The following is a 23,797-nucleotide window of genomic DNA, read 5'->3' on the forward strand; positions in this document are numbered from 1 at the left end:
TGTTTTATCTTATTAGAGCAGTTCCACACGTGTACTGATCAATTTTAGATTTTTTTCAAATGTAAATGAAATTATTAATATCATCTTTAATTTATATATTGAAGTTTATTATTTTCGCTCCCAATTATAGTGAGATTATATACACGTATATCTCGAGACGAGTAGTCTTTACTGACTAGTTACAACTAGGACTAGACAGATATTGAGGTTTGCAGTAAATTGGAAAATGAGAACAATTCCTAGCTTTCGGGAAACTTTTTTCCCATCGTCAGGAAGACTACAATATATAACAACTATTAATAATTTGCAGGAACTATTCTTCACATAAGTATTAATATTTATATTTAAAATATTACTTACGTTTTAGACGAAGATAGTTTTAATTGGTCATCATTGCGAATCAATAATATCGTATGAGATACCCATTACTACTTATTGTAAAGCGAAATGAAACATCAAAGTTGAATTGTTAAAACATGAAAAAAGTACATAACTTTATTAAAATTATGTAATTTCTAATTTCGGCTAAAACTTATTCGACTAACATGGATAGACTTGCTCATTTTCAAATTTGCTCCAAACCTCAACATCTTTCTAGTCCTTCCTATATATATAACACTAATTTTGGTCACTATCAATTCATAATTTAGCATTTACAACTTGTACAATTGATAGATTATGAGATGAATATGAAAATTAAATCTGTTTGAACCATACAAAATAGAAATGTCATCAAACAGCAGACAGAAATAGGAGTGTACGAGCTTAAAACCAAACAATCTGAAAAGTTGTTCAAGCAGCGATTAGAGCTTTGAGCTCGAATGTCATAAGATACAAGCTGGTCTGGGAATACCTGGAAAAGTTAAATAAGATAGGTAAGAAGAAAAAAGTCACCCTCCAAAGGTTTCCGCGACAGATTGGAGTGGAGGGAAATGAAATAGCAGACAGACTAGCGAAAGTAGTGGCAGAACTTTTCATAGGATCTTTTTGTGGAATAGGCTATAGAATTATAGAGAAAACACTAGAAAAGAAGGTACAGAAATAAAAAACAAAAAAATCCATTGCATCAACCAAGGAAGAATAATCCACACATACTCAATGGACATCTGAAAACGCAAGGTTTAACAGAGTGCAGCTTGCAGATTGATTCTGTTACGTAGGGGAAGAAACCTCTATCCACATCCTCTCGAAGTGTGACAGACTACGGAGCTCCAAAGCGTATGAACATTGAGATCTTTGGCAATCAAGGCCACTCTCCATCCTGAAATTTCTGAAAGTAGAGGGATTAATAGATTAGCTGCAAACATTGAGCATCCTCAGTGTCGCAGCCAGAAAAGGGGGCACGATAGCTCCATGAAGTCATAGTGCAAAAGACATTCTGAATCACAGCTTATATACAACCATAGAAACCTTTTTTTCAATCCTTAACAAATGATAAATTTCTCGTTTTTGTATGTAAAACATTTTTAAAATTCTTCTTTTTTTCACTCTGTTTCAAGGATTTTTGAATTTTTGTAATTAAATGTCTGTTTTGTTTATATACAGTGGGTTGTTTATGCATTATTTTATCGTATTGATAAATTTTTAATATAACTTTCTAAATTTTAAAATGTTTGTCCTATGTAAACAGTGTCACAATTATTACAAGGAACCTCATATATGTAATTCCTAGTTTTATTTTTTTTGTTACTTGTTGGGTACACAGTTTTGTTTATTCACTCATTATAATATATCTTAATCCTTTTTTTACAACTTCTTATTTACAGTCTAATACATGTTTTCGCAGTATCGGCTATTGTTCTCCATTTCTTGCTATCTTGCATCTATCTGTTCCAGCCACGCACTTTCTAGACTTTGCATATCTTGTTCAATCTGATCTTCCCATCTAGTTTTTGGTTTTCCTAGTTATCTTTTTCGTTCGGTCTCCGTACTGTAATTTTCCTTATTCTCTGTCGTTTTTTTCATATTTTCAATGAATCCGTACCATCACAATATTTTTGATTTAATTGTGTTTACTACATCCTTATTTTCTAATATTCTCTATATTTCATAGAACCTCCTTAACAATTATTAGCAATATTCACTGGACCATAAATTTTCCTAAATATTCTCATTTCATTCCACTTCTGTCGATTTTTCTTTATTTTCTAATATTGTTTCGTTATTTATATCCTCTTCTTTTTACTCACTGTCTTTTTCCGCTAATAAATTTTTGAAATACCAACTCGATTTCTATTTTGTTTCTTATATATTATTACAATTTCACATTATTTCCATTATCATTTTTCACGCTTTTTTATTATATTTGTATTCTTTTTTATATTTTTCATATTTCGTAGCCATTTTAAGCTAGCTTCTTTCCATCTTCAATTTTTAAATTTCTTTAATTTTCAATTATATACATATCTGATCAAATAATCAATTGTTTTTCCTTGTATCTTTTATACGCTGCATTTATAACACTCTTTTTTATCTCTTTCCTTTCTTCATCAATATTATACTTTTTTTAGTTGCTTCTCCTCTCTGTATTCGACTTCACTCGTTTACGGTTTCTGCACTTTTCATTTTCTGCTTTTTATCGTTTTGTTCTCTATATTTAATATTATTAATGTCATGTCGATTATAAGTCTGTTCCTATGTATGATCTTACATCTAGTAATTTCTTTTCGTTATTAAGATGTGATCTATTTGGTTCACCGTTGTAAACACTAGTATCATCCATAATTTGAACATATTTGCACTAAACTGTAATTTATAAATTCCAAGTAAGATTGAGGACACAGAATCGGATCACCTCTTATCAATGAACGAATAATCACTCTATCCTACCCCTATAATGTATGTGCTCCATCTATCTGTCCTTCTAGTCGCCGTCCTCTAAATCTCTATTTCTACTATTCCTCCTGGTCCGGTCGCTTTTCCGTTTTTAAATGATTTTACTGTTGTATGGACCTCTTCTAAAGTTATTTGGATTTGATTTTCCTCTAAATTACCGTTATTTATATTTTCCATTTCTATTAAACACTTCTATATTTTCTATAAGAAAGTTTCGGTAATATGTTTTCCATGTTGCTTCGCTAATATTAGTTATGTGAGTTCTATCTCTTCTATTTTTGTTTTAGATGTTTTGATTAATTTCTAAGTCTGTAAATCTTGCTTCTTCTATGTTTTATTAATGTTTGCCAAATATTTTGCTATGGGTCATTTTTTTCTTTTGTAGTCAATTTCTTCACTTTTTTATTTTTCATGCCATTTTTTGGTCGATCTCCTCCTGCATGTGTTCATAAACTCGTTTTTCTTCAGTTCTGAGCTGTCATTAGTTACTCCGCATACTCCTAAAATACCGATTTCTCTGCCAAATATAATGATTTGCAGTTTGTATGTTCTCTTATTAATGATCATCCATTTTTGTATGTTCTCGTGTTTTATCTTTAACAATAATCCCACTCTTGCTTTGGTTCTATCCTCTTTTCTCGCGCCACTCCAACAGTATTTTTCCATCAGTGAATTGACAAGCCTTGACCATTAAAAATGAAATTTAAAAGTCTAATAAAACAAAAGAAAAAATATTTTATATCACATACCTTGTAATGATAGTAACGCTGTTTACGTAGGACAGTCATCTCAATATTTAGAAAATAGATCATATTATATATTAACTTATCCATACAATAAAAAAAACAAGCTATGAATTAACAGAAAAACTTTAAAAATCCTTCCAAAAGAATACAATAAAGAAGAAGAAGAAAAACCAAGTTTTTAAAAATAGTTTGTAAACTTGGGAACGAGGAAGCTACCAATGACAAAAGAGACCTAAAAAAGTTGCACAAAATTTTAGATTCTGCTTTATAAATTTCAATAGAACTCTGAATAATTTTAATGAAGGTTACTTATCTCTTGTGTTATGACCATTTTTTAGTGAAGTTGAAACAAATTTTTATTTTTGGTTGTGATCTATTGTTTGGTATAAATATGCACCTTGTAAATGTCAAATTATATTTTGTGTATACTGTAAACATAGTATACTCATTAATTTTATTTTATCATCGTACTTATTTATGACATAATTATATATATATATATATATATATATATATATATATATATATATATATATTCGAAACCTACCTTTCACAATTTCAACAGACTTTCATCCACAAAAATTTGAAAAAAACTATGCCTCTATTAAAAATTCGAAATTTTCTAAATACATTCAATATTCAATATCTGGCCTTATTGAAATTCATGTTTGGATTCGTAGTTAGTTTTTTTTTAATATCTTTATACAAACGTTCCAACAAACAAGATAGGTAGGCTTTCAAACAGCAGTTTCTCTATATATCTTTACAGGTTTATCAATATTTTCCAAGTAAATATACCGAGTAACCGAGGCGGCATCCATAATGTCCTCCACTTTTTTGACATCCATCACGCTTTCACTGTCGTGTTGAGTTAAATGTAAGCCTAATTGTGGAGTAAATATGAAAAAATATTTTAGTCACGACTAATCAAATTCACAGAATAGCGCACAACTCTACAGAAAAACACAAAAAAATTAGAAAAATTATATAAAATAAAAAATATAACTGGTAGCTGAAATTCGGCGGAACTTCGGCAATAGATACCTAACACTGGTCTACAACGAATGCTCTTTTAAATAAAAATATATCAAGAGCTTAACATATTACCACATATATATTTTTAATACTTGGATACTCTCTTTTTTTATGAGTCATTCTTGCACTTAGGCCTGTTTCATATCTATGCTGTTCCATTCGATTTGGTTCGTTTTCGATACAAACCGGAAATGAATGGAACATTGCCACACATTCACGGTTTTCGCAAGGTTTGTAATATCATGTTTCGTTTTTTTCTGCAAGAAATGATGTAATTTATCAAAATGTATATGTACTTTAAATAAATGTCATTGTTTATTGCCCTAGTTCTCGAATAGTTTTTTTTTAAATTATCCTCAAGATAGCAGTGAGTTTACAAAGAGAAGGGGGTTGGAGAAAAATACAGAATCTGTAGGAGTTTTGTTAAGATCCCCAATTTTTCAAGGATTTGAGGGAAGTGAGAAACTCGAGATTTATAATGACAGGCTGTAATGAAAATGTCTAGCAAGTTAGTATCGAGTATTTCCTCAATTTTATCCAGAGATTTATGAAAAACTCACCTTATTGTGTATAATTTAATTGATCTATTTCTGGATTTGGAACTCTCAAAGTAAAAAATTCAATTTTTTGGGTCAAGATTAAAATAATGGAATGTATAAATGAAAATGCAAGAATCTCGTATTTTTGTAATCAACTAGAAGACTCTATTTCACCAAAGAAAATGATTTGTTATTTTGTAATGTTGCTAAACTGAAGGCTTCAACAACTACTAGTTAGTACTGGTTTTTGCCGAACAATAAAAGTCTAGAAAATAACAAATCTGAAAAGGCGAGGTGAATGAATCTGGACTAGTAGTTTAAAAGATAATTGTGTTACTAACTTCGCCCCCGCATGAAGTTTTGAAGATGTGGATAATGAGATCGTAGCTACTCTACCTACTGTCGATTCCGTCGAAGAATTCTTTTTAGATGTGAACAAAGCAAGAGAAAAAATATGCACCATACAAGGTGAAACTTTCGCATATTTCAAAATCTCTGGCACATAGTGTAACTGACACGCAATTAAATAAAGTACCAAATAGTAGAAATTTGGAGATTATGGAGGACGAAACGGATGATAATGATGGATTAAACCGGTTCAGGAAAAAGCATCAGCCATGATATCAGGAAGGAACAATGAATTAGATTGGAGAGCGACTCTTACTACGAAGAAAATGGAAAATATGAAGACGGTGGAGCGGATATGGAGAACTTTTATTTAAAATAAAGTTTCCTTCCAATAATCTTTAAAAAGCTAGGTCTAATGAAAAATTTAGTAAAAGCCATTAATAAGAATAGGAGACATCCAAGAAAAACTCAATTTTTGAAATTAAGCTGACTGCTCAGAAAAATGGCATGACCGCTTTTGTTAAAGTCTGTCGTAATTTTCTTGAAAACCAAAAAAAGTAAAAGCTACAAGGTAATCATACAAGAACTTTTATCTTAAGCGTTAAATTACATCACTTGCAATTAATTTTTTAGAATCTCTCTTAGATTTCTATCCTAAGAACTTTGGAGCGGTATCTGTTAACACGGTGTATGATTTCATTAGAATATATGAGAGGAGCTATAAAGGAAAATGGTAGGAAGTAATACTTGGCAATTTTGGGCGGTTGATTCGTCTTGTAACTCCATTAGAAAATGAAAAGAAAACAAACAACGAAATAATATAAACAATGTGTAATTACATTGTCTTATGATTTTTAATGTTTTTCGTGTGATTATATGTAATGTTTTGTCCTAATTATCAAAACAATGATTTAATTTTCAAACAAAAAATTGTTTTCTTCCTCTACAAAAATATATACGTGGTACATATTCCTTAAAACCAAGTTTCTATTGAAAACTATCATATCTAAAATGATCTTACACAAGTGTAATCAATTTAATTTGTCTTTCTTTGATTCACAGTAATATCCAATTGTTATCACAATCAAATATATTGAGCCGTGGTAAATATTATTCAAAAGTTTAAATAGTATTCCATAGAAATCTAATATGGCACATCGCAAAAAAATGATTAAACGAAAATATGCCAAATATATTCCAATATTATACGGTGCGGATATTAACTCTTACCCCGTCAATTTTCATTTAATGGAGGTGTCTTATAATATACAAAAAATTGTCACTCCTTCAACCCCATACTCTTGACAACTATCCCCTCAGATTTGTTCAAGTGCTGTTGTGCTATACTTCGTTGGAAAGGGTTTTAAGAGCAGAATTAGAAAATGTACATTTTTTAAATTTTGGATAAAACTATTAATTAATGCCTGTCCAAACGTTTAATTTATTTTGAAATTGAGTATGACACTCTCGAAACATTCGAGGCTTGTACATGACTATTTGAATAGAATATAGCTTAAAAACAAATGTCTGGAGTAATTTGAATCTTGCGAAATACTATTATCAATAGTTTCACAATATTACAGTCGTTGATCTTGATCCCCACTTGTCTTAGTCCCAGAGCTGGCTACATAAAACTGTACCGATAAAGTACACGACGTTTGAGTTCGTAAACTCCTAGAAAATAGTTGTGACGTTACCAAATGGCTGTTCTGCATGTTCGGACAGGCCGCATATGAAAATGCTAGTCGAGTTTCCACGTCGAACAAATGAGCCTAAAAAACCGATAGGGTACACGCGTGAAAATTTTTTTATAGGTTTTTATAGAGTTCAAGTAAGAGCGGTAAAGCAGTGGCAGAAATGTTACCTTTCAGAAAACCTCCAGCAGAAGCGATAAAGACTGTCGGAAAACTCATGTGAAAAAACCGATGGGGTACACGCGTGAAAATTTTTTTAAAGATTTTTAGAGAGTTCAACTAAGAGCGGTAAAGCAGTGGCAGAAATATGGCCGGCCGGAAAACCTCCGGCAGAAGTGATTAATAGTGTTGGAAAACTCGTGCGAAAAAACCGATATGGTACACGTGCCAAAATTTTTTACGTGCTTTTAGGGATCTTAACTAAGGTTTATATGATAATGGCAGAAAACCTTCGGAAAAACTAAAAAAATGTCGACGTACATGTAAAATTATATTCTTTCGCAGTTGTTGCATTCAAAACCTGTTTTTTATGATGCTATTCCAAATATCTTTTTGTTCTACCCCCAATTGAAAAAAAATCACCTTGATACGCTGAAAACTCGCTGATCATTTATAACAGAGCGCTCGATTTGAAGCAGGTTATTAGCTTCTGGATCAATGAACAGTTTTTTGACTGGGAAACATTTTAATCGTTGCAGAAAGATACATCCAATAGCAGCTTTAGATTTTACATTTTGAAAGTTTCATTAACACTTACAAACCAGATATAACAGAAAATCTGATGACATTATTCACCACCTTCAAATCCAAAAAAATAGACGAAAGCTTTTTCAAAAATGTTGCTCATGCTGAACTAAATGACTTGATACAGAAGTATGAAAAGTACGTAGAAAACACGCTAAACGGGCAAAACGGCATGACTCCACAATATGTACGTTGAATACGTCAATAATTACCAAACATTTTCGCGAAGCATTCGTATGGGTGATTTAGATTTATACAAATTTATGCTTAACAGACTCTCTGATTTATTTTTCGTTTTCAATCATGTCAATTATTGTAGATAGATCCTTTGGTACCTTGACCAGCTGCTAAATGTTTCTCAAACGCATCCTTATATCAATTATCAGCTGCAAAAAGGCTTTTTTGGTATTAAAAGAACGGATAAGTCATTTTCGCGAATGCCTACTGATTTAACTTTGGAACAAACGTACAATGCTGATGCAGATAGACGATTGACCGGAATAAATTGCTTCACAAATTCATTAAGCGCTCGACAGAAATGGTCGAAATCTCATTGCTTCCGCTCTACATGCACTACGCATATACATACGGAAGTCGGATTAAAAAAAAAATCAAGATACAACGGCAGATTTGGAACCTCACAACATAATTAAAAGCAACGTTAGGGTGCAGAGTTTAGTTGAAACAATAAAAAAGAACTTGAATCCGTTTGATCCCACAATCGATAAGTCTTTATTGTATAATATTAGTACAGGTAAACCAGCCTGGCCCGAGATTGCAAATTTTCTTTTAAACGTAAATAGTTTTGGCAATCAATTAAAAAATAATTTCATCAAGGAATGTTCTGAGTCGCCGGATCGATTTGAAAAGTCAATCAAATTAAATAAAATTTTGAATTTTGCGTCGGGAAATAAAAAACAAACGATTAAGGTGAATAATAAAGAAAAATCTAAACAAATGCAAAGAGATTTATTTGGTAGGATATTGGTGATTTCTTTGAAACACGAAGCTGACGTACTTAAAATTTTTTCGTATCCGTTGACTCCACTGCCTAATTGCTTGTCACTTGGACGGAACAATTTATTCAACACCAAAAAGTAAGCTCTTAAATCACATCGTTGGACCAGAGGATTTGAGTACTACAACTGATTTGACATGTGATGTCATGATAATTGATGGCTTTTTTTCCTCTACTCTTTATAAAACAATCAAACGACATTCAAAAATATCCACAAGTATACTCAAACGAATCATTGCCTTCCCAGCGCGGAAAATTCATCTGATATTCGATCAATATTTCTCGCCGTCGATTAGAGACTACGAAAGAAACAAACGAGGTATCCCATCAGACCGTCAGTATATCATAGCAGGAGATCTAAGATTGACGTCTGCTTTATCGACTGAATGACGTCAAATAAATTTCAAAAAAGTATTTGTACCATTCTTAATACAACATTGGCAACTATCCGAAATGGCAGTCTTTTTCGAAAACAAAACAGTTTTCCTTAATTATGATGAATGTCATGAGTTCAAGCAAGTCACTGCAAGTACTGGTGAAAAATCAGTTGAACACTCAATAAAAGTTTTGTTTACGGCACCTAGGCATGAAGAAGCTGATACAAAAATAATTAATACTGCTTGTAGTCTAGAGGAAAATGGGAAGGTTATGCGATGATACTGACATTTTCATTATTTTACTGGGAAATATGCATAAAATAAAGAAGGAATTGCAAATTAATTTATTATTCGGTGTTTCTGATAATATCAGACTTATCGATGCAACTCGCATATATGCTGAATTAGGAGTATAGTTATGTAAAGCACTTCCGGCATTCCATGCTTTTACTGGCTGTGATTATAATCCGTCGTTCTATAGAAAAGCGAAAAAAAAAAAGACCTACTCTCTATTATCTAAGTCAGAATCATTTCAAATCGCATTTGCTAACATGGCTGACGTGAAAATGGATCGCGAGAAGGTATTTGCCGAAGTTCAAAAGTTTGTTTGATGCCTTTATTCCCTGGGCACGAGTATAATGACCGTTGATTCAGCACGTTATTCTTTATTCATGAAAAAATTTGATTTTAAAAATACAGAAGAATGTTTCACAAAATTGAATTCAAAAAATATTGATTCTACAATGATGCCATAAAAAAATTTTCCCGCGTGTACCCCATCGGTTTTTTAGGCTCATTTGTTCAACGTGGAAACTCGACTAGCATTTTCATATGCGGCCTGTCCGAACAGACAGAACAGCCATTTGGTAACGTCACAACTATTTTCTAGGGGTTTACGAACTCAAACGTCGTGTACTTTATCGGTACAGTTTTATGTAGCCAGCTCCCCGACTACAATTCGTGTGAGTCATTTTCAATTTATATAGATAAAATTTTTGGATTGTTAAAATGTTTAAAACGCTTCTGTAACTTACTTCGCGTTTGCTAGCAAAGTTTCTACTTGAACTGGATGGATTTACTACAAAATAGCCAAAACATCTGCTTGTTTTTCCTCGGACACCTTTTTTTTCTATCAACCCGTTTCTTGTTTTCTATAGAACCAGTTTCAAAAATTTTGTGACAAATAGTCTATACTAATATTGATCAATTGGACGATCTGGAAAACGTTCATTCAATATTCTCAGACTTCATGGTAGTTACGGCCTGCTTTACTAAATATTAGAAATGCTTAACATTTTTCTGCTTCTCATTGTTGTGGATAATAAAGTTACCAAATTGCAAGTGTTAATTTCACTTTACTCTTGACAATATTATTAATAATAAATTATCAAGACACACCAACTAGATTTTTAAAAAAGTGTTCTAGCTATCGTAGGATTAAAAAATACAAAAATATTTATTCGAAGAAAATAGATCGTTATAAGCGTTCAACAATCCAAATTATATAATTTTTGTTGTATCGACCAAAATTAAAGCAAATCCTGTATAAAGTTTTTTGTATTTGCGATTGAAGCAAAGTTTGATACATTTTTGAGTTCTGCTTTTCCAACCCTTTCGAACCAACTATCGCACGACCTCCTTTACTATATAAAAAATTGACGTGTTTAGGATTTTTCATTTGTCTAAAATAACGGAGATTTCTAGGGTGAGGGAAGATTAATATCTGCACCGTAGAGAAAAAGCTTGGATGTCATTGACTTAAAAATTGATGTTTATTTATTAGTTCTTATACACTATCGCGTGTTGCTACATTCAATTTTCCTATAAATTTTAAAGCTGGTTTTAAACGCAAATATGTGACAACATAAGTTATTGTGTTTTAAGCACAATACTCACAATTGTCTTGTACAAGATTTGTTTTTAGAATAGCATATAAAACCAGGGTTGTTATTTTGTACAACAAACGGACACAATTGAATTTTTTTAGCAGCGCAAAATACAAGTCTATTTTATATTATATACATACGAAAATACCATAAATGGTTATTTGTTTCTCATTTGGCTTTGAAAAAATATATAGGGATCAAAGACAAAGACATGGTAATGTTTAGCAAGGATTGTAGAAACTTTTTTGTTTATACGGTTTCCGTATTTTTGGGAACATGCTCCTTAGCATTACAATTAACTAGAGCAATAAGTTTGTCTGAAGCATTTGACAACCTTACCAACTACACCGTTAAGGCTCAATACAAGAGATGTAGGTATTTTTTTGTGGAAGGGAAAATCTTTAAATGAGATTTCGGTATTCTGGAATTGCGAGGATATGTGGAATTTTTACCCACTAACCCCCCCCCTCTCCTTGCTTCTCAACGGGACTTATTTTGGTTTCTTTACTAAATCTTTCTGTTTTTAATGTATTATTTATGTCACCATTTTAGATAGGGCTTTCTATACTTCCTCGCTAGTTATCATTTTATGAACAATATTTTCAGATGACAATAAGATTCCGATTTTTTGTATGGTTGCTCTAAGTAGTATCTTACACTTCAGGACAAATATGCCATGAAACATCCATTGCCTGTGAGTAGATGTGTCACGTGATAATTTACACATCCGGTTTTTCTAATGAGCCAAATTTTAATATTAGGGATTAATGTTTTTGTACAGCTACCTTTGACTGTCATACTGTCCCCTCGTCTTTGGTAACTTTCCATGGATATATCATTCTCCTTTATTTTAGTTAAATTGTCTTCCCCATAGGTCAAGCATCTTTCCCACACCATTAGTTCTATAAGTATCAAGTAAGCCAGTAGTACTAACTACTGCTTCCGCTGATACTGTTCGAAAGGCGCTGCATATTCTATTGGATAGTTTTCTTTGAATTATCCTAGACAGTTGCCGTACTTTCGGATTCTTAGTGCATGAGACCAACATGGAACTGCATATAACATGATTGAGTGAGTGACTGTATTAAAGAAGTCCAAGTCTATCGCAGACGTCTCAGGTTTTTTGCAGGTATTCAAAATATGGAAATCCCTCGTCTACGCAGGCTCCAAGGTACCTTATTTCTGATTTAGTTGCGACATGTATGTTTTTTACTTCTATTGTCACCTGCCAAACTGCCCTACGATCGATCATGAGTACAGTCTCAGTCTTTTCTATACTCCGATAACGTATGCATTGTAATATATGTCAGGATAACCAGTAATTCTTCTAATGCTCCGGTGACCACAACTGCAAGATCATCAGCAGAACCAATAAGAGTGACGTTATGTGGTATCCCCAGATTGGGGATTTTATCATAATAGAGGTTGCACAGAGTTGAATCTAAAATGGATCCTTGTAGTAGTCCCCATGTGATGCTCTCGCCCAATCAAGCGCTCTCTATCATGAATCGACGAGAGAGCTTGTTATTACATCCCTACGGAAGACTTTATGTTAAAAGTGTTAGAAACCCTCACCTATATAGAGTAGAAAGTGGTTTCAAAAAATATGACCAATAAAAAGTTATGAGAATTTGCTTAAACTTCACGCATAACTTCATCCGCAAGTATTTAGCAGATAATTTCCAACTTCAGTTACATACAAAGTAAGTTGAAAGAAAGGCTTGAATTAGGAAAAGGAAAAAGTTGTGGATATAAAATGAGCATAATTGCTGAGGAACATCAGATTATATCTAACATTTTGCTATTGCCTCTGAATTTTATTTTTCACTACCTACTATTAGGTAAGTAAGTATAAATTATCAAAAAATACCAATATATACATGTACAAAAATTCGAATGTGGAGTAATTATGTATGTATAACATTTAATATTCATTAAATTTAAAATGTTGAGTTTTTGACTTTAATTCAGACTTAAAATCAAAAAATGTACGACTACATAGGTTATGGCAAATAGAATGGAAGATTTATTTTATTTTCTATATATTTTATAAAGCAGTATATGCAGGTGCTTTTGAATCTCGATATAACAAAATTTCACCACTCGGTGTAACGAATTTTTGGTTTGGTCTCTTGAAATTCCTTATATCGAGGCTTGACTGTGTAGGATAAACTGTCTCACTATTAACCAGGATAAATAGTGAATCATTTCATATTTCTCAGATTCCGTTTCTTTTAAAGAAAGTGCGACTCAATAATAAGGACATGCATTAAACTTCGAAATAAATAATTTCGGATGTCACTATGCATTGTGTCCTAAGAGACTGTGGGGAGCGCTACTTAGGATAGAAAAGTAACAAAACCGACGGGTCTTGCTTATCCAACACTTAGGCGCTATTTTTAAAACAGCAAAAACTAGGAGATACAGTTAAATTAATACCCAATTATGAAATGAATAGAATGTTTACGACTGAAGAGGTAACATCCTTAATTAATTACGTGGTTCGATGGGCACACCTTTTATAGTGTAACAAACATAGATTGCAGAAAGAAATGGCCAAGAGATCATTTCGTACATTTACATCCACAACTTTCACCTAACCGTGAAGTTTTATTTAAAAAATGTGGCATATATGCCAATAATAAAAGTTAATGGTTTACGGTAGGAACAGTTTACCACCACATAGTTTTGTTGGGAATTTTTTGTTTCTGAGATATGGTTTCATACATTTTTTTGTAATACAAAAATAAGGATAGATAATCGAAAACAAAACTCGACCAGTTTCAGGTGATTTATCATTTATAATCATTCCCAATTCTTAATTATTTTCAATATTTTGTTATGTAGATCTACATACTACACTTTACACCTGAATTTGGTAGGGTTTTGTTTAAAAGTTGAATACATTTTATAATGTTAATTTGTTTGCTATAGATAACATTGTTACAATAGTCACTAATTAAGCAACAAAAAGTGTTTTTGATAGCAACACACTAATATAATACATTTGTATTTAATCGTTTTTGTTCAATTTTGTCCGATTTTGCCAGAACAATTGATTTGTCGGGATGGATACAATTGGACATAATCATTCAATTATATCTCCCTGACTAAAATTAAATAACCCTTGTTTTAATAGGAGAAGTGAATGTTTCTTTGGTAATTTTTTTCAAAATTCCACCGTCTTTCCTACAATGCAACTCTGCAAGCATAAATTTTCTACAGCATCGCAAAAGATAAAATTTTATTAAAATCACACTATAGCACAGCAATTGAATTTCGTCCAAGTCCTATTCTTTCCTAATCTACATCGTTTCTTTTTATGGTCATTTTCTATAAAAATAGGAATATCTACAGTAGTATTTTTATGAGTATTTTCGAAACAATCTTCCAAACGTTTTATATGAGTTTCTTCCTCAAACTCAAACCAATCTTCATCAGAAGAGCTATGATGACTTTGTAATCGATTCAACGATTCAGCGCGAGATGTAGGTATTAATTTTACACGAGCATACGCGTTTTTGGGTATCTCGGACATGGCTCTTGTTCTGAATATATTTTTAGGTTTATCCACATCGACATTCTCGGAGACTGACCTCTTCATTAGATGCGTCGATTTATCTAATTTCATTCGTATTATATTTTCCAATTTGGATTTTAATTGTAAAGGAGAAATAGATTCTGTCCTATCCATATGCAAAGGAGAATTACTGTGCGAATCAACACTTTCGGGGGTGTACGGTTCGTGGGACAACATGTTTCTGGTGATTGGTTCTTGAAGCAATTTGGAATCGAGTTTGGGCAACTCCTGGAAGCTACTATTATTATATATACCCATATCTACTATATTTATTTCAACAGAAGCGTACATTGGATAACATTTGCAACTGTCAGGCAAGCAAGCAAAAGGTGCGTGTTCACAACATACATTTATACCTGCTTTTTCCTTGAGATTTATTCTGAGATATACTGGCTGGAAAAGTAAAAAAAAATTGGTTATAATATTAAATATTCAATAATATAAACTGTATAAATACAGGTGACTCACCCTGTACATAGCAGCATGCCTTTGAATTTTTCAGAGCAAAATAGACATTATGAACAGTTTATAAGATATCTGTAGTAGATAATTGAATTTTTTTTTTGTGGAAGAAAAATAAAAAATAGTAAAAAAAAACAGGTGTGTGATTTATTCCTGTTTTATTTATTCAAGGGTCACCTAACCGTTTTTACCAAAAGAACAACTGTGCAAACTAAATATATAAGAAAAGTAAATAATATATTATTTTCAAACATTCACATAAAATTCTAGCGAAATATATGATTAACATCAGCACTAAAAAATGTTGATGACATTATTTAAATTACCTTGTGGTCACCCATGCAAGTTTTGATTCCCATAAGACCGTATTTTGTATCCGTGTCATTTTTTATAAGTTTCTTTGCACTTTTGCTTAACAACACTCGATCACACCAAGCCGGACATCTTGTCTGCATGTATATAGTACCATGTGAAATTTTTTCTTCAAATGGATAGGACGGTGGGAACGTAACTGGAAATTCCCATAAAGTATCTTCGAAAGCTTCACATTCCTTGTCAAAGGATTTGAGCTGAAAATTCTTATATTAATAGTATAACTGGAACTGAATCGGTATTACATATAGACAAAAACATTTGATCACTACTTAGAACCGTTGCATGTAAATTTAATACGAGTGTTACTATTAAAGTTTTAAAATATAGCAACACTGATATGAATATATTAAACCTGATATTGCCATCATAAACTTGTTGTTATACGAATGCTTTTTGAGTTGTTTACAGATACTTGAAACATTCATATTGGCTAAAAAATGGAATTAGATCACGAACATATTGGTGTGACGATATTCTATGAATTTTGACATGGTTTAATCAGCTACAATCACCTCGCTTTGACTTTTCCTGGGTTTCCGAATTCAATCGAGGTCGTACTTTGGTACAGGATTAATTTCGTGGAGGTTGATGCAAACATTCTATAAGATCGTAACAGGCGACGAATCAACCCGAAACTAATCAGCAATCGACTGTATGGGTCTTCCAAGACGAGCGAAATCCAAGTTCTTTTGGACTAATTGGACATGTCGCCACCGTTCCATTAGAGCCATATCAGTTCAAACAAAACGTTTTTGAACATTAAATTGATGAGTCATCCGCCGTACAGTCCTTGTTTGGCATCGATGATTTCTTCTTATTCCCGCACATAAAAAAGAAATTGTAAGATCGTTTTTCTACACACGAAGAAGCGATTGATACGTTCAAATCACAAGTTTTGGAGATACCTCAACCGGAATGGAAACAAGGCTTCGACAATTGGTTCAAATGCATGCATGTATTGATCTTAATAGAGAATATTTTGTTTTCATTTATCTATCTTAAGTAGCAACTCTCGTAACATTAAAAGCTTAAGTCAAAACTGATAAAATATTCATGTTGTTTAAGATTTGTTTACATTTCATTACATATACTTTGTGTTCTATAAGTTCTAATACGAATTTAATTATTGAACTTCAATAGTAAAATAATAAAAAACCACAACACTAAATGATAAACTGAAAACTGATAACGTGCTTATGAGGTTAATTTACTTTCTGAGAAACATAAATGGATTTGAATTTTATTAACCGACTTTTATCATTAAAATGTTTTTTCTTCTTCTGATATTCATATTTGCAAAACATTCGCACAAATTTTGCGAATACGAGTAGTTATTACATCACTACTTATTTTGCAAATTATTATTGATAATAACGTGTAAAATTTTGTGAATATTCTAAATTTCTGTGAAATTTCTTGAAATTGTATTATATACTTTATGTGATTCCAAACAAAAATTCTTTTAGAAAATTGCCTGGTAAAAAGCTCAATTTTTAAGCGTGGGAATTAGTTATGAATGTGCTGCAATATAGTGATATGTACATAATTAATTTTCATTTAATGTTGTCAAATTTTAATGTGTTTGTCAATAAAATTTTTTAAAAATAGATTTCCAGATTCAAAATATTTAGTTCTCACATACTTTTTTTGTTTCCAAAAACAAAGCTAGCGGCACAAGCCATGGCTGATTTGTACCAGCAAAATCCAGATCGAGATATGAACTCGAGTATCAACTTTTTATGAAATGACAGAGTCTCAAAAAAGTTAAAACTGTAGCTCAAAAAGAAATTGCAGGCAAAACATAATACCCACAAACTATTACTGGGGTGCAAAAAGGCCTCAGTTCACGTCTGGTACCCGGTTTATGCTAAACTCCCTTACAGGCAGGTACATTTTACTCGTCTATTTACTTTTTATAATTTAATATTCAGTTGTAGCATGTTAACGAGGTATAATAATGATTTTTTTCTAAGTTGCAAGTTGGACTACAATTACATCTTTCTAAATAATGGCGTATAATGCTGTCCAATATATAATGATTCGATTGCCTTTTAACGAATATTTTCTGGCTTAAGATATTTTTAAAACTATTTGTAAAAATAATAAATGTATAAAATAATATAACTTCGCTATGGTAGATCAAACAAAATGGTCGGCAAGGGTTTTTATACCCTGTAATTGATATTGGAAAAGTACGTTTGAGATTAGACGATGTGGATAATGGGCGCTTTATTATTGTGTTTTCGCGAAATGGAAAATATCAAATTTTAAGAAGTTTTACCAGTACAAATGAGGGATGTACATTCGAGCTCTATGCACTTTACTCTAAAATTGCAGATTTACGGCCAAAAATATGAAGAGTGGAAGATTATTTGTTGTAGATCGTAGGTGTTACGTCCAACATGTTGGATGCCATATCATCAGCGCTGTCCCGAACCTTGTTGCAAAATATCTGAAATTGAAAAATTCCGAAGAATATATCGGACATGGGCTAATGCGTTATTCGGAAACTATATTGATGGCAAAAGGCGCTCTGAAAAGACAGGGAGGGTGGCGTTCTTTCAACTTTGCATAAGGATACATAGAAGAATCCATATACAGAAAAATAGGAGTAGCACAAAATTTGTTTAAACCTATTCACTTTCAAAGTACAAGCTCTGCGACATTCCATCAGCAATAATAAAACATATGCGAATTTTCTGCTCCAACATCTTCAGCTCTAAAGAATGAAATACCGAAGGGCCTAAAATTCTTCAATAATACAAATTGTACAATAAATGTTACTATTAATACCAACGATTCCTTGATATACTAATTATGTTCTTGTTAGAAAAATATTATAAATAAATAATTATTTTTATTTGTACGAAAAAAAATTGGAGATCGGGAAATATTTTTCGTGCGCTATTCTGAAGATTCCACCTTTACGTCTTTATGAAATCAGGGTGTTTTAAGATAAGTATAATGAAATATTTTCTACGGAAATATTTATAAATTAGTACGAGATCCGGCTGCAGGATTAGTGCTCTCATCGGTTTTTTGCTAGAACCCAAATTTTTATACATATTTATATTTATATTTAGCAAAATATATATTAACCAGGTTAATTATCAACATTTGGCAGCAACTATTTTTAATTTATTATCAATTTAATTTTCGAAGCTTTTTAGAAAATCAATGTAAAGGGCCATTAATTGTATTTGGAATATATATTTCTTCTCGATTTTTTCGTTCGCAATTTTAATAGTCGGTAATCGCTGTCTTCGTCTGACAAATGATTTTACGCGCTAACTCTGTTTCACTCTACCTTAAATATTTTTCATCTTTAACAGTCAGCAACCCTTATTTGTGGACGGATTTAATTAGGCAACCATATATGATAATAAAGATAATTTTAGCTATAATTTGATATATAATGAATAAATCTACGTTATGAACGTATAAATATATCGAAATCATACCTGTTTACACTTGACCGTGAAGAGCTGCGGCCAGGTGCACAAGAGCAACCGTGATCTTTTAGAATATATACATAAATTACCGTGATGTAGACGAGATTTTATTTAAAAAACGAGCGAATGAAATTTTTTCCAAAAAATAAATTAAAAATACTAGCGGCCAAATTTTGATAGACAAACTATATATTCTGAGTTTTAGCAAAAAAACCGATGAGCGCACTAATCCTGCAGCCGGTTCTTAGACTAAAAGGTCTTGATTAATGCCTGATTTTTCATTAATCAACTGAAACTTTTAATAGGTCCGATAGTCCTCCATAGCTCATTTATAAATGTTATAATATTAACTGTTTACATATGGTCAAAATAACGTAATGAGTCATACTACCTAACGAGGGTTTTTGTTTACGTTGTACAATATTTATTATCAAAATACTAATAATTAGCAATCACAATCACAAAGCTCCTTAGTTATTTTACAAGATAACAAAAAATTTTAATTATTAATTACTTTTTTATCAAACATTAAATCCTGTAATTTTACGGGAAACCTCTTATCAAATTTCCTTTTATAAAAAGATTACACGAAAAGAAACTTTTAGTTTCAAATATAAAATCGATAATTATTGTGTTTTATCTAAGAATTATTATTCCATTTACCATTATGGTAAAATTATTTCCAGCCATACAGATTGTTAGTAAGCCACTCAAGCATACGATTTTTTAATCTTAAACTCCTATATATAGGAATGACTACACAATATTCGGAGAATAGATTAAATGGTCACAAATAAACCAAAAATGCATTGACTGCTCTACATAAACATGAAAAAATTTTATTTTAAAAATACAAAAATCTTATCTCAAGAAAAGAGCTACCAAAATTATTAATCAAAGAAATGATACACTTAAAACAAGATAAATATTCTGTGAATGAAAGACAAGATATAAAAAACCTCAGCCAACTTTACCATAATTTGATCAATTAGTTTATTTCAATCTACCTGGTATAATATCGTTTTCTTGAAATTTCGAGGTATATACACTGATTCTTATACTATGTTTTTAAGATATCTACTAATATGTTTTTATCTATCTAAAAATACTTTAAGCATTATATATTAATTATTCTTTTGAAAATGCTCCCAAGGAAGGAGTGAAACGTTAAGTTATACATATAAATGTGATATTTCATAGAAGTTTTATTATTTTATCCAAACAACCTACGAACCCAAGAAAAAAAATAAATTCATATATATATATATATATATATATATATATATATATATATATATATATATATATATATATATATATATATATACTGTATGGTGCGAATGAAAGGAATAAATTCGTTATTTCGTAAGCCGGCGACTTTAAGGAAAAATTCCGAAACCTGTCGATTTTTATTTTTAAACAGGCTATTCGTAAGGATACCTTTTTATTTTTGACGTCATCGCTAAAATTTTTAAATGGAAATGTGGGTGTTGTAATACATTAATTGAAAGGTCTTTTAAATACCTATTCAGCCATATCAATATGTACAGTAATTGATTTTTGTATTTGTTTAAAAAATTAATAAAATTTTATTATTACAATAAATATTTAATATGTATTACTCATTAAATACAACGAAACCTAATTTAAGTGCTCAAATTGTTTACGTGCCGTGAACTCTTCTCGAACCTTCTCTATAACTTCCGGAGTTATTTGTGCAATCTCAATACGTTTCCTTTCTTTGAGTTCAATTATATTTTGTGGTCTATTTTAGTACACTTTACTTTTCAAGTATCCCTTGTTCTCACGAATTTGAGATTTTTCCCTTCCCTCATGTATACTGTTAGGTAACGAAAAGTTATTAATATTTTTTACATTCGATTTTCTAGATAATCTGGACTGCTCTAGACGCATAGAGTATAAGATGAGCACAGAGAGCATGAGAGAATATGTCGGGGTCGAGTTAACCCCAAAAATCTACTTGAAATCATTACTATAATTCCATTGATTAAGTATAAGAAAAATTTGACAAACATATTATAATAGTATGAAAAATTATATATTCACTTACCCATTCCGAAGTAAATACAGTCTGATGGTCAGAATGGTTGAATTCTTTTTTACCCACAGTCAGTACCAACTTGCTATCTTCAGTCATGAACTGCAGTTTGGTATATTCATTGTTTTTATTATTTTGTACTCGTATTGTCCTAAGACCATCAGTCAATTTCTGAAATAAAATTATAGGACTATCTATTATTTTTGTTTCTCGGATTTTTTCCGGTTAAAATATAGTTCGCTTGAATAAAAAAAAAGTTTATGAAAATAAACAATTTTGTTCTGCTATGATTTTCGTTGAAAGAAAAAAAAATTAAGGCCCTCAGTAGCGAGTATTTTCTCCTCTGGCATTGAACAGATTACAATCGAGAAAGCGTACTTTGTATCAGATTTTCGGTCCGTCCGATTCATGCACCAGTATAACGAATGTGTTCAATGGGTGCATTACCATTCATAAAAGTTGCGTCGTCTCCAAGAATAACAATGAATGCTACAACATGGTCTTCTGGAACCTCCTTGAGGTACCAGTCCGCAGTCAACATCCAGTTTTCGATAAAAACTATCTTAGTGTGAGTGTAAAAAGATATACCACCCCATCCCACCATAACTGATCATCCACCTAATGGAAGTCGCTAGGCAAAATACACTTGAGAATACCTCTCGCCTTGTCGTCACCACGTCTATCTGAGCCCGTAAAACAGAATCGCGCTACATCAAAAAACAAAACGCGACTCCAATCCACTTTTGTCCGAGCAAGGTGGCAATACGATGTTCACGGGAAAGTGGCTTCACAGGAGCTCTAGTTCGAGAAGCATGAAGACGAGAAAGCGGTTATATCTAGCTGTTTTATTCTTGGCTCGTCCCGAACCAGGTCTTTGCATGAGCAAACCAGCCTCTTTGTACCGCCATACTCGTTGCACACTCAAGACTTACACCACCGTTTCGCACTGGCCGCGGCCCTATCCAAACAATTTGGAATAGTAAGATAAAATGATAGAAACAAAAGATATGTTGTTAATGGTTCTTAGGAATTTAGGTGAGGGGCTCCAAGACTAAAGAGTCTTATTACTGTTAGTATACCTCAGCACTTTATGATCCGCTTTTGTAAAAATCTCTTAATATCAAATAATCCTTGTCCATTATTTTCAATTACATTCGCGGCTTCTTCCGTCGCAGTTGTGGAAGAGAAGTAATTTTTTCTTTGTAAACTAATGCCTTCATTTGCGACCAAATTGAAAAATCCAAAGGATTTAAATCAGGGCCTCTTGGTGGCCAAGCAAACTCACTTCCACGACCAATCCATCGGTGCGAAAACTGTTCGTTTAAGTATTGACGAACTTGTGGTGGTGCTCCGTCGTGCAAAAACTACATATTTTGTCTTAAAGTGAGAGGTATATCCTCTAGTAATTAGTGTAAATGTTCTTGAAGAAAATCTGAATAAAGAGGTCCATTTAATTTGGTTGGCAGTTCAAAAGGACCTATTAAATACCCACATATTACACCACGCCAAATGTTAACCTTAAACTCGTGCTGAAAATGTGTTTCCCTCATAGCAGGTGGATTTTCAAATCTACAAATGATTATTTTTATAATTAAATATTCCTCGTCTGGTAAATGTTGCCTCATCAGTAAAAAGAATTGTGTCCAGAAAATCTGGGTTAACATTTTGTTTATCTTGCAAAAAATGGTCAAATTGTAGACGCTTAGGTAAATCTTGAGGTAATAAATTCTAAATAGGAGTGTAATGATATGGATACAATTTTTCCCTCTTCAGTATTCTAAAAATAGATGATTGGCTTATACCTGTTTGCAGACTTAATCGGCGAGAACTGATATCTGGATTCTCCGTAACACAAATTAAAATTTCATCTTCTTCATGAAGTGATTTTTTTGTAGCACCGTGCTCAGTTTTAAAGCGTAAAGACCCCGGTTTCACCTAAGCGATTTCGGTACAGTTTGTAATTGGGTTGCCTTCGATTTGGGTATAATTGTGAATATCTTCGAGCCGCAGCTGGACCACTATAATTTGGCTGACAAACACACAAATCGTATCCCGTATTATTTGATAAATAACTATTACACTTGTTAATTACCAAATTGTTAATAAATGGTATACTAATGTATTACTTATTCTTATTATTATCCAATTTTTGCTTCTACACAAACTGTCTAAAAGTGACACAAGCCTACTTAAAAAGAAAACGAAAAATTTAACTACGGCTTAATTCACGAATATGATTTTGATATAAAGAGATCTTTACGAAAGTGGATTATAAAGTGTATTGAAGTAAATTTGCTTTGAAGTTTTTTTTAAGAAAAAATTAAAATTTATTGAACTTTTTAAAAGGAAATAACTCGATAACCGATTGAGTTACACGAATCAAAGAAGAGTACCTTTTTTTGTAGAATTTAACGCTTTTTAATATTTTTTTTATTATTTTAGCTGTAAGTTTAGCCCAAAAAAGTTTACTTTGATTTAATTAACATAAACAAGTGTAACTAGCGCCCTCTATAAGCAATGTTAAATTAGAGAGCAAATTATGATTCGTCATGCCAAAAACCGTGAAATTGCCAATTTTCAAAGAAAAATCGTGAAAACATAAAAAATTATTGTAAAAATCAAAATTTAAATTTGAACTTTGAATACC

At 31.8% G+C, this 23,797-nt stretch overlaps 1 protein-coding gene across 5 annotated transcripts in view; it reads right to left on the reverse strand.

Moving 5' to 3' along the window:
• Nucleotides 1-1,672: 1,672 nt before the first annotated feature.
• The window catches only part of LOC130892475 (inositol polyphosphate-5-phosphatase A), a 48,494-nt gene continuing 26,369 nt past the window's right edge, over nucleotides 1,673-23,797 (reverse strand). The window contains exons 5-8 of one of the 5 annotated variants that reach the window (XM_057797913.1): nucleotides 21,163-21,321; nucleotides 15,591-15,833; nucleotides 15,159-15,195; nucleotides 1,673-4,464 (exon numbers count right to left, since the gene is read on the reverse strand). In XM_057797913.1, coding sequence (XP_057653896.1) covers nucleotides 4,319-4,464; nucleotides 15,159-15,195; nucleotides 15,591-15,833; nucleotides 21,163-21,321 — 585 coding nt within the window. In that variant the 3' untranslated portion in view covers nucleotides 1,673-4,318. Of the gene's footprint in view, nucleotides 15,196-15,590; nucleotides 15,843-21,162; nucleotides 21,322-23,797 lie in introns of all 5 variants that reach the window. The other 4 variants (XM_057797915.1, XM_057797914.1, XM_057797911.1 and 1 more) reach the window with 4 other exon arrangements.

The sequence above is a fragment of the Diorhabda carinulata genome, chromosome 4, assembly GCF_026250575.1.
Source record: "Diorhabda carinulata isolate Delta chromosome 4, icDioCari1.1, whole genome shotgun sequence".
Taxonomy (NCBI): Eukaryota; Metazoa; Arthropoda; class Insecta; order Coleoptera; family Chrysomelidae; genus Diorhabda; species Diorhabda carinulata.